The sequence below is a fragment of the Apteryx mantelli genome, chromosome 17, assembly GCF_036417845.1.
Source record: "Apteryx mantelli isolate bAptMan1 chromosome 17, bAptMan1.hap1, whole genome shotgun sequence".
In the NCBI taxonomy this organism is placed as follows: domain Eukaryota; kingdom Metazoa; phylum Chordata; class Aves; order Apterygiformes; family Apterygidae; genus Apteryx; species Apteryx mantelli.
This window is the reverse complement of record NC_089994.1, coordinates 2,505,549-2,517,207: the sequence shown is the minus strand read 5'-3', so window position 1 is coordinate 2,517,207 and position 11,659 is coordinate 2,505,549. Positions and strand designations below refer to the sequence as shown.

The window sequence follows — 11,659 nt, the reverse complement described above, 5'->3', positions numbered from 1 at the left end:
CGAGCTGAGGTTCAAAATGCCATCGGCACCGAGCCTCATCCTCAAAGGTGGCCCGCGCGTTTCGAAGGAGCGACGTGCCGGCTGCAGGGATTTGCACTGATTTACCCCGTGACACCCCACAGCTCTCCCTGCCACGCGCTGCCCGTGCCCAAGTGGTTTCTCCCTCCCTGTGATTCCAGCAGGCCGTAATTTGGCAGAAAGCTCAATTCCCCCCCCCCCCCCGTAAAATCTTTTTTCCGGTGAGAAGCGGCCGCAGGAAAGGACCTGTTGAATTTCCGCTCTGCAGCTTTGACACCCCCAGCTGCCCCGGCCTCTCCCCGGGGCCGGGTAAATCCCCGGTTCCCGCACGCCCAGCCTGCGCGGCGGTGACTCCCCGCAGCGCGTCCCGGGGGACACCGGTGCCTCGCTGTGCTGGCGGGGCAGGACGTGGGGCAGAGCCCCCCCGGTTCGCAGCGGTGCCCGGTGGCGGCAGCGCGGGGCGAGGTGGCTCCGGCGAGAGCCCCCAAATCTCGGCAGTTTGCCGCCGGGGCAGCCGGGCTCCGGGTCGGGCGGGCGCGGGCACCGCGGGGCTCCCGTCCAGCCGCTTCAGACACCGCCGGCTCGGGCCGGGGCCGGGGCCGGGGCCGGGTGCCGCCGCCCCTCGCAGCGCGGCTCGGGGCGGTGCCGGACCGCGGGGTCCTGTTCGGGCCGGGGATGCCGGTACCGGGGCGGGGCCAGTAGCGGGGCGGGGCCAGTAGCGGGGCGGGGCGGGAGCGGGGGGCGGTGCCTGTGCGGGGCGGTGCCTGTGCGGGGGCGGTGCCGGGGGCGGTGCCGGTGCCGGGGCGGTACCGGGGCGGGGCGGTACCGGGCAGTGCCGGGGCGGTACCGGGGCGGGGCGGGGCGGTACCGAGGCGGTACCGAGGCGGGGCGGGGCGGTACCGGGCGGTGCCGGGCGGTACCGGGGCGGGGCGGGGCGGTGCCGGGGCGGTACCGGGGCGGTACCGCGACGCCGTTATAGCGGCGCCGGCGGCGGGCGGTCGCGGGCGGCGCGGGCCGCCATGGACCTGCACATCCTGGAGCACCGGGTGCGGGTGCTGAGCGTGGCCCGCCGCGGGCTCTGGCTCTACACGCACCCGCTCGTCAAGCTGCTCTTCCTGCCCCAGCGCTGCAGGTACCGGCGCCGCGGCAGCGGCTCCTTCCTCCCCGTCCTCATCCTCCGCCGCCCGGCGGTGCCACCCCCCCTTCCCCCGGTGCCTGGGCTGCAGCCCGGCCCAAGGCCGCCCCCGGCCCTCGCGCGAAGCCGGGCCCGCGGGGGGGGGGGGGGGGGGCCGGGACCGGGGCGGCCTCCCCGGGCTGCTCCCTGCCCCCAGTGCCGCCGCAGGCCCAGGCGGACCCGGGTCAGGGCGGCGGGGTGCAGCCATGCCCCGTCCGGAGCCGCCGCGGTGCCCCCAGCCCGTCCCGCTTCAGCAGCGCTTGTGTGTTTTGGCAGGTGCAAGTTCTTCAGCCTGACGGAGACCCCCGAGGACTACACGATCATGCTAGACGAAGAAGGCTTTAAAGGTACCGTGCGGTGGCTTCCCCTGTGACGGTGTCCCTGCTGCAGCAGAGGCTGTCAGCTCTGTGCTAGGCCCTGGTCTGAGCTCCTGAAACAAGTTGTGTAAGTTCTCGGCGCATCCCCGCGGGTAGCTCGGTCGGATGCTGCGCACACCTGGATGACGCAGGAGCCCGCAGACGGCGATGCTTTGCGCTTCGAGCTTTGTGCTTGTGCTGCGGCCAGCGAGTTGTAGCTTGTACCATGCTCATCCCCCGGGGAGGGCTCATGGGCCGCTCGGAGCTGCCCGTGGAGCTCCCTTCTGTGGCAGCGGCTGTTGCTTGGGGATGTGCCGGCTTGCCCTGGTGAGGTCTTGCCTTGGCGCGCCGCTGGCTGCGTCTCCGTAATAACCACTTCCAAGGCAAAGTGGCGTCTTCACGTACTTGACAGATGAGTGTGGTGTGGAAAGCGTCCCGGGAGCCTGTGTTGCAGCAGGCCTTCAAGGGCCGCACGGTGGAGCGGAGGCAGGCAGGGCAAGCTGGGATAGGGGGCAGGCATCAGCACCCTCCCTGGACGCCTGGGCAGGGTGGGCTCGTCGCTGCAAGCCCGGCCGTGCCACCCATCTCACTGTGCGGGTGCTGCTGCCGGAGCAGCTGCCAAGTTGCTGCGAGCGAGCAAGGTGCTGCTTAGCAAGTTCTTCCTGCGGCTTCTTTCATGTCGCTGACCTGCCCGGCAAGTGCTGGGGCCGGTGGCGCTTCTGCCGCACGGGACCAGTTCTGCGCCTGCCTCCCTGGGGAGCTGCATGTGGGACCCATGACACCCTGTGGTGGCCTGGGTGCGCGGGGGCTCCCGGGGAGCTAGGCTCAGCCCAGAGCAGTGCGCCCACCCCGCGCTGCGCCTCACCCGCCGCCGCCCCACGGGACGCGCTCGCCTTGCGGGCAGGGTATCAGCAGAACGGGCTGTGCCGGAGGGGCAGATCCTTTCCCCAGCCGGGTGTTCCCGGCCGCTCCCACCCAAACCTTCCTGTCGCAGGACAGCGGAGGCTGCAGGGAGCCAACCAGATCTTCTCTCCTTGGCCGTGCCCCAAGGAGCAAGGGTCACCGGCCCGGCTGCGGCGGCTCCCGGGCAGCAGCGCTGAGGGCTGGTTGCATCGCAGCACTAGCTGGCCGCCTGCAGCTGACGCTGGTCCAGGCCTCAGATCTTCTCACCGGGAGCCAGTTTCATTGACTCGGCCCCCCCGAGCCGTTTGCTGGCAGATCCCAGGAGCTGCCTGCGGGGCCGCAGCACAGGGTCCCCCCCCAGAGCTCTGCAGCGGGGCCTCGGGAGACTGGGGCTGCTCCGCAGCCCTCCCTGCTGCATTGTTTATCGATCCGTGTTTGTCCGTGGGCCGCGATCCCAAGGGGGGCGGCGGGAAGCGCGGAACAATGGGGCTGCGGCACCCGCCCGGCCTGGCGCCCCTCCGCGGGGCTGGGGGCTGCCGGCGCTGCACGCAGCCACTTCCTCGCCTTGGGGGCCGCAGCTGTCCCTGGCACGGTGGGGCTGCAACCCCAAGGCGTTGAGCTTTGCAGCAGGCTGAGAGGCTCAGCTGCAACCTCCCCCCATGCCTTATTTTTGGGGGATTTGCTGCTGGGTTTCTTCTGTGCACGGCCGGACCAGCGGCTGGGGGAAACCGCTAGTGTGCACTGGGTGTCCCCCCCGTGCCGCTCCTTCTTGTGCAGGACTGGGCTGGGATGCTGCGGCCTTTGGCGCAGCTGCAGTCTCAGTGCTGCTGCTTTCGTGGGTGTTTGAACCGGACCTGCTGGCAGGGGGTGGGGGGGAAGCTCGTGAGCTAGCTGAGGCCAAATGAGCCCCGGGACTGCACCCGCTGTGCTCCCGGGGTCCCGTTGTGCTCCCGGGGCCTGTTGCACGTTGGTGCTCGGGCTGCTGGTGACCCGCCGCGGTGGCGCCGCAGCTCGGGGTGGCCCCGTCGCCCTACGCTGTCGGCAGGCTCTGCAGACGCTGCAGCGCCTTGCAGTTCCTGGCGGTCTTGAGAAGAGATTAGTGGGAAGCGGTGACCGCTAGGACAGGGCACGCGGCTCCCAACCTGCTGGCCCTGGGAACGCGCAGAGGCTGTTCTGGCGCTTCCTGTGCAAGGAGCCAGCCGGGGGAAACGCCTGCGCAGCGGCAGCAGCTGAGGGAGGCCCCTGGAAGCTGAGCACGTTTCTTCCTCCGGGCTCGCCCAGGCCATGGGAGCCCCGTGGCTGGCGCTCGGGAGCCAGCTTGACCCAGCCGAAGGACCCACAGCAGCTTGCGATACCCCCGTCCTCCCTGCCAGCCTTGGGAGCCGAGGGCAGGCGTCCGCCTTCCTGGCTGCAGTTGCAACCCAGGAGACCTCGAGATCCGGCCTTGGGCCGGCCCTGCCCCAATTGGCGGTTTCGGCAGCCCCAGCATCGGACCCGGCCGGAGCTGCCCGATCCGGACTGATGGTGGTGCTGTTCCTGCAGCCGGCATGCAGCTGGGGCGATGGAGGTCCGGCAGCCTGGCCTGCACCTTGCTGCCTGCGTGTGGTCTCCTTGCTAATGGCTGCGACCTTGGCTGAGGCCCCTCTGCCCCGCAGCGGGTCTGCGGCGCTGGCAATGCTGGGACGGATCACGGATGCTTTGGCTGTGGGGAGGTGAGCTGGGCTGCTCTCCCTGCGGGGCAGAGCTTGCTGGGCGCCAGCGCTTCCTTCGAGCTGCTGCTGCTGCCGGGGAGCAGCAGGACGCCAGGGCTTCTGGGCATAGAAACCTCCTCCTGCTCCGCTACATCACTGGCGTGATGAGTTTGCCTTCTCAGCTTGGCTGCTCCACTGCAGACCCCAGCTGAAATACCAAGTTATTGACTAACTGCTGCATTCCCAGATGAGCCTCTGCTGGGCCCGTGGCTTGGATGGGGAGCAGCACTGACCTGGGGGGATCGGGAGGACCTGCCAGAGCCCTGGCCTTTCCAGGGGCTGACCTATGGGTGCTTTGGGGTGGGGAAGGGGGACGTGAGGAGTCCTGGCCTGGGGGTGCTGCTCTGGATGGTGAGTGGGTTGGTCCCCTTGCCCTGGTCACCCCAGTTTTGCTGTGGGGCAGCACCAGCCCCTTCGCGCAGCGCCCAGTGGGAGCTAGCGGGCTTGCGAGCGGGTGCCCGAATGAAACATGGGAGGAAGAACGTAGCCCCGATCCGTCCCTTCCTGGGGAGAAGGGGCGTGGGGCAGGAAGGAACCCGCGAGCGTGCCTGGGCCCTGCCAACAAAAGCAGCTTTTCTGGAGCCGGCCCTGGCGCCCGGCCAGCGTGGGCTCAGCCCCAGGCATGGCGCTCGTTGGAGCTGACCTGGGGCTCCGCTTCCCCGCGGGCACCAGCTTGGTGTCCCTCTGGGACAGCGTCCCAGTCCCTGAGCATCCCTGGCACAGTTTGGCTTTGTGACACCTCTCTGCCCAGCCAGGGACGGGAGACCTGGCAGCCCCAGGGCCCTTGTGGTCTGGCTGCTGGGCAAGGCTGGGGTGGCACGCACATGCGGTGGGTTGACGTTGTGCGCCCCCATCCCTGTTTTTGGAGTAGCTGTGTACCCTGACACCCATCTCTGCCTCATGGCCAACTCAGGGCAGCCAGTGCTGGGAGGAGAAAGAAGACCTGGGCTTGGAGGCTTCATGGCCTTGGCCTTGCTCTTTCCTGAGGCTGAACTTGTGCTCTGTCTCTCCACATCCAGGTGTAGGCTGCTGAGCCCCTCCAGCTCATCTCACTTGTGGATGTGGGCTGGCAGTTCTCAGGCATGCAGGCCTCAGGGCAGCCCCTTCACCAGGTTTGGTTGAAGGAAACTTCTTCTCTCAGAAGGTGCAACAGTCCTGGGCCCCGCTAGTGCCAGCGGGTACCGGGGCAGCTGCCATTCCCACACCACGGGAAGGGGCTCTTCAAACGCCTGTGCTCCGTCCAGGTCAGCCTGAAGCTGAAGGAGCTCCTCGCTGTGCGTGTTATGCCCATGCCAATGGGCAGGGGTCCAGCTCCAACAGGAGTCCGGGCCCTAAAAATCAGGATTTCCAGCCCCTGTGAGGCTCTGCAAGAGCTGCTTCTCTTGACATCCCCTTGGGCAGGTGCTCGCGCCTGGGATGGAGAGAGCTGAAGCCCCTGTTTGCCATAAACCCTCTTAAGCCTAATGCGAATGAAAATAGAGCCTGGGAAGCTACTGGAGCTATTGCAAAGGGTCCAGGATTTCACCAGACCGCCTGGACCCAGTGCATGCCGCCCCGTGCCATACCCAGCACTAGCTGAGGGCCGCAGCCCGCTCGGCAGGGCTCTGCGCTGGCTTGGCCTCCAGCCACTTGTGGAAAGCAATCTGTGCGCGCTGGGCTTTGCCCGGTTGCTGGAGGGGAGCTGAGGATGTCTGGACGTTGCCTGACGTCCATCTGGAGACAGTGGGGCTGTGCTCGCCATGGGATCCGCGGCGGGGAAGTGGGAGCCGTTCCCATCGGATCGGCGCCCGGCACCTGATGCAGTGAGCCGCAGCCAGGGCTGCGGTTGCTCTGTTTTTGAGACGCGATTTTTTTTCTTTTTTAATCTGCCGAGCGCGGGGGAGAGCAGGCTGGGCCCTGTGCAGCCGGGCTGCGGCACAGCTTTGCCATCACTGTCTGTGCCGGCAGCTCCATCCCGTCCTCCTGAGACGGGGAGCACGGAGCTGGAGCAGGGAGGCGTTGCTGCTCCCCGTGCTGTGACCTTGCTGGCGATGGCTGTGTCCCGGGTGGTGCCGCTCTGGTGTGATGGGTGCCCCGGGTTGCTTGCTTTGCTGGGTTTGACCGAGGTACGAGGTGAGCCTGGACACCCCCACGGTTTTCCTGCCTGTGCCGGATCGGCTTGCAGCCCCTGTTGCCTTCTGGTCCCTCTTGCACCGGGCTGGCCCTGCCCCAGCTCCCCAGTGGTGCACCGCTGCGGGCACCGCCAGCACCCAGCATGGCTCTGTCGGGGTGCCTGCAGCCTTGCCATGCTTCCTGGATGCCTGTGGTGTGGCACCCATGGGTGCTGGCAGCGGCAGGGCCGGTCACAGCAGGGCCATGCAGGAGGGATGGGGCCCAGCCCTGGCTGCCGGGGTTGGGGACCAGGGGGGGCTGACCCTCCCTGCTGTGGCCAGCGAGGCTTTGCTGTGGCACGGGCAGAGTCCCGCATCCGGCGGGGCAAGGAGCAAGCTTGGACTTTCCTGTTCCCGGCACCCTGGAGCCGCTCCGGTTCCCGCACCTCGCAGAGCCGTGGGCACCTCTGCAGCACCCAGAGCCAGGACAGGTGCCGGGGGCTGCGGGGAGGTGGGGAAGGGGATGCCTGGGCCCATCTGGGAGACGAGCAGGCAGGCGATTGCAGGGTGCAGCGGGTGCATCCTACTGGCATTTCTGGGGCTGTTCCCGTTCTTGGGAAGCACCTTGCCACCTTGGAGTTGCAGCAAAGAATGTGGCCGGCTCCTGGCATGGGGTTCTCATGCAATGAAAACTGGGGTCTTTTGAGGCCGGCTCTGCCACCTCCTTCCAGCATGGGGGCTGACCAACCCCTCCAATGGGCACAGCCCTTCCCCACGAAGCCGGTGTCACCAAGGGCTGGATGGGCAGCTCACCTGGCTGCCGGCGAGGACAGGGCTCTGTTGTTCCCCCCCCGGCCTGGGATCGGCATGCTCTGGGCTGGCTGCAGACACCCATGGCCTGCCCCAGCTCTGGGGGGGACGATACAGCAGCTTCTGGCCATGCTTGAAGCAGGCTTGGTGAGGCCAGCGTGACTCCATGGCTCCCTGGTGGGTTCTCTCCAGCCTTGCTCTTCCTTGGCCCTCGTGCCTCAGTTTCCCCTTTCTGGCCCTCCTGTTGCAGAGCTGCCACCCTCAGAGTTCATGCAGGTGGCGGACTCGACGTGGCTGGTGCTCAGCGTTGTGTCCAACGGCAGGGCCTCCTCCGGCTGCCAGGCCACTGGTGTCACCAAGATTGCCAAGTCGGTCATTGCTCCGCTGGCCGAGCACAATGTCTCGGTGCTGATGCTCTCCACGTACCAGACGGACTTCATCCTGGTGAGTCCCGCACGGCAGAGGGGGAGTGTTTGCCTTCAAGGGGCACGTGCACCCCACTGGGGACAGGGACAGAGTCCTGCAGCACCTGCACCTGGCAGGCTGCTGCTGTGGCAGGGTGCTGAGGTCCTGCAGAGCTGGATGGGGCCACCCAGCAGCCCCTGTCCCCTTCCCCACTGTCCTGGACCTGGGTGCCACTTGGCTGTGCAGGGATTCTGGCCCAGTTTGGGAGCAGATGGGAATGTGGATGCTCCTGCAAGGGGGCTGAGGCTTGAGGGAAGTGCTTGTAGCCCTGACTCTTCCCACGCTCCTGCCAGGTCCGGGAGAAGGACCTGCCCATGGTGATCCACACGCTGGCAGGAGAATTCGACATCTACAAGGAGGAGAACGGCGAGTCCGTCCCTGTCAACTGCGATGACGTGAGCAACGGCTTCCTCAAGCCCAAGCCAGGTGAGCGCCTGGGCTTGCCCGTGGCCCTGCGTCCCCGTGGCTGGCCAGGTCTCGCATGCGTGCTCCTGCTCCGGAGGCTGGATCCGTGCCCCCAGGGCCACCCCACTGTGCCCTGAGGGATGTCGGGCTGTCACCGCTGTGGCCACGGGGTGGCACTGCTGTGCTGTCCCCAAGCAGCCGGAGCGCTGGCTGGCGGGGGGGGGCCTTGGGTGCCCTGCCCAGGGTGACGGCACACTGTCCCCCACCAGCTGCCAGCCCCACGGTGCACCCCGTGCAGAGCCCCCAGAACCGCTTCTGCATCCTGACTGTGGCGCCCGACACGCTGCCTGCCATCGCCACCATGCTTATCGACGTCCTCTTCTACTCCCACAGGTGGGTCCCCGCGGGTGCTGGCACCTCGCGCGGGTGCTGCTGTTGGGCAGGAGGCTGCGGGGCGACCTGGCACATGAACCCTCGGCGGTCGCATGCACACCATGTCCTTCCCAGCCTGGCACCCCGTGCTGGAAGGGGTCTTGGGGTTCCCAGTGCTGTGCCCAGTGTGGAGGGTTGCGGGCTGGGAGGGCTGGTGTGGAGCAGGCAGGGTTGCTCCAACCCATGGCTGCTAGAGGCATTTGCACCATGGGCTTAAGGAGGTGCTGTGGATATTTGGGACCTGCTGGGGTCCCTCCAGGCTCCCCTGCTGCCCTGCTCTGGCCTACCCGGGCCACAGGCTGCTCCTTCCCTTCCCTTCCCCAGCCACCGAGAGAAACGGTGTGTTTCATCCTGCCCTCTGCTCCCACCACTCTTTCAAGCTCTGGATGCATTTCATGAACTGGCTTTGCTCTCCCAAGGGTGTCTGGCCACTCAGGTGCTGGGGGTCCTGCTGCTGACTGGGCTCACTGTCCCTGGGAGATGGGAGTCCCTTGGAGCATCCAGCCGACCAGGCTGGCTCCGAGCGCTGCCGAGCTGGGGGAAGAGGCCACCTATTGCAGCAAAGCCCGGACAGGGGGGTTATTGCAAAATAGGAAGCCTTCTTTTGCAAAAAAAACTGTTTGAAACCTTGCACAGGGACCCGTGGTGAGGCTCTGCTCCCGCTCAGGACTTCCTGGTGGTTGGAGCTCTGCAGTGTTGTCTGCTGGGTCCCTCTCCCCGTGGGGACACGAAGCCTCAGGACTCTTCCTGGGAATTCACCTCCCCTTTGGGTTAAACTTTACATTTCACCTAGTCCAGGCACCTGGGAGCACACAAGTGCAACCCTGTTCAGGCTTGTCTGGGAGCAGATCTCTTCTGAGGTGCAAAGAGCAGCTGCTGTGTTGACTTTCCCACTCCAGAGGTACCGCGGTGCTTCAGAAGCATGCAGAAACGTGGTTGCAGCCAAGTCCTGCAGGCTGCACCTCCAATCCCGGAGGCTTCCAAAGTGCAGAGCACACCCGCTCTTGTTCTGGGTCTGCCCCCACCCAGGGGGTGACAGTGAGACATCCAGATGTGACACTAGTAGAGGCTAGCACCCCTGGGTGCTGCAAGCCAGCCCTTTCCCTCCCTGATGTCAGGGCCTCTGGCCAGCCCGGAGGTCGGTTCACCCCGGTCCCTCTGTCTGCAGCCCCCCGAAGGAGGCTGGCCCTGGCAGCCAGGACCTTGACACCATCACCTTCTTTGCCTTCTCGCTGATCGAGGGCTACATCTCAATCGTAATGGATGCAGAAACCCAGAAGAGGTGGGTGCCCTCCGCGGCTCAGCGCGGCTCCCCAGCCTCGCGTGCTCTGGGGACCCGTCTCGGGGCTGCATGTCCCTCCCTGAGGCCCCGGCTCCAGCAGGTGCCAGGTCCTGGGGGATTTTGCACCCAGGGTCCCCCCCTGCTCTTCCAGGTTCCCTAGTGACCTGCTGCTGACCAGTTCCACAGGGGAGCTCTGGCGGATGGTGCGGATCGGTGGGCAGCCCCTGGGCTTCGGTAAGCGTCACTGTGGCTCTGCCTGCCGTCTCGGTCCCCTGCCCGGGTTATCAGTGCCTTGTCCTGCTCAGTGCACCCCTGGGGGAGCCCCAGTGCAGAGGGGACATGGGCAGCCTGTGGTGGAGCAGGGTAGGGTTTCCCCATGGAGCTCAGCACCCATCTGCTCCCCACCCGCAGTGAGTGTGGCCTAATTTCACCCACACTATTCTCAGGATTGCTTCGGAGTGGAGCTGGGGGCTTCCTGCAGCTTCGGGCTTTGCCTCTGCTGCTGTCACCTGGGGGCTGCTTCCCAGATGTCCTAGCTGTGGGGCCATGTCCCCTGCCGCACCTGTGCTCACCAGCGGGCCCTTTGCCTCCCCAGATGAGTGCGGCATCGTGGCCCAGATCGCCGAGCCACTGGCCAACGTGGACATATCGGCGTACTACATCAGCACCTTCAACTTCGATCATGCCTTGGTAAGCTTGCGGCCACCCGGCTGGCGGGGAGCCGCGTTCCTTCACCCGGCCATGTACCAGGCTGCAGCTGTGGGCAGGGAGGCGTCTGGGCAGACGTTCCCCGCCAGTGAGGCTGTCCTGCCCTCGGCCAGCTCCGGCAGGCTCTGAGCACTGGCTCCATTCCTTGCCTCTCCTGGCCCCAGGCGGCGCTCGGGACTCAACTGCTCTGTTGTACTGCTGCTGCTGGGGTGGGAGGTGCAGGAACGCGGCTCACCAGGGGGCCGGAGCGCCCCGGGGGCTGCATGGCAGGAGCCGGCGGTGCTGACATGGGCCCCGCTCCCAGGTCCCCGAGGACGGCATCGCCGAGGTCATCGAGCTGCTCCAGCGACGCCAGGAGAGCGGTAGATAGCTGTGCCTGCCCCACGCGCTGGCCGCGGAGCCACCCGGCCTCACTCTCCGGCGCGGTGGTGACAACGGGTGGCCCGAAGGCGATGGCCTGCGCCGCGGGAGGGCGATGCGCCCTGATGCTCCTGGCCCTGGGCGTTGTTCCTCTGGCAGCACTGCCCCACGCGGGGCCTGGCAGAGGCTTCTCCTGCCCCGCTTTGGCTTTGGCCACCTCCAGGACACCGTTGAGCCCAGGGTTGGTCGTCTTTTCTTTTTTTTAGGCTGCCTCCCCCCCCGGCCGGGATGGCCGGCGTGGGGCCAAGCCCGGGGGCTGCGCTGCCCACCCGCACAGCGTAGCGAGAGGTGGTTCCTGCTGCCCGGCCGTGGGGGCCGGGCCGGCACAACAGTATTATTTGGCCACTGGGGGAGGAGAGAGAAATCTCCACTGTAAAACCCCGGTGGCGAGGGAGAGGCTGAAGGGCAGGCGTGGCCCTTCCTCTGCCTCAAGCATTCCTTGGCCTGTCACTGCTTGCAGCTAGTGCTGCTTTTTAAAAAAAAAAAAAAAAAAAATTCTCAGGGCAGGAGTTGGGTAATTTGGGTAACAGGGAGGAGAGTATCCCCCCTGGGGGCTGGGGGACAGGGCTGGACCACATGTGGGACTGAAGCTGTGATGGTGGCAGAGCCATCGCAGCTTGGGATTGGCACGCAGGGGCCGGAGGCTGCTTTCTGGCCCCTTTGGGCTGGGGCAGAGGTTGCCTGGATGCTCCCAGTGTTTCTCCCGGGCACCCCCAGCTCATGGGCCTCTGGGGCTCTGCCTTTCCTGCACCTGCCGCCCTTTTCCTCCCACCCAGGAGGCTTTCTGGGATTGAGGGATGGGGCAGCACTGTGGGGAGCAGGGCTCCTTGGGGCTTCCTCCTGGC

General features: G+C 66.7%; 1 protein-coding gene across 1 annotated transcript; it reads left to right on the top strand.

Annotated features, from left to right (window-relative positions):
- Positions 1-1,011: 1,011 nt before the first annotated feature.
- CASTOR1 (cytosolic arginine sensor for mTORC1 subunit 1) lies at positions 1,012-10,848 on the top strand. The gene is made up of 9 exons (XM_067307113.1): positions 1,012-1,150; positions 1,469-1,539; positions 7,353-7,546; positions 7,861-7,993; positions 8,242-8,365; positions 9,573-9,686; positions 9,838-9,920; positions 10,282-10,376; positions 10,699-10,848. Exons 1-9 carry the CDS (start codon positions 1,038-1,040, stop codon positions 10,762-10,764), a joined length of 993 nt encoding a protein of 330 aa, XP_067163214.1. The 5' UTR covers positions 1,012-1,037; the 3' UTR covers positions 10,765-10,848.
- Positions 10,849-11,659: the final 811 nt, after the last annotated feature.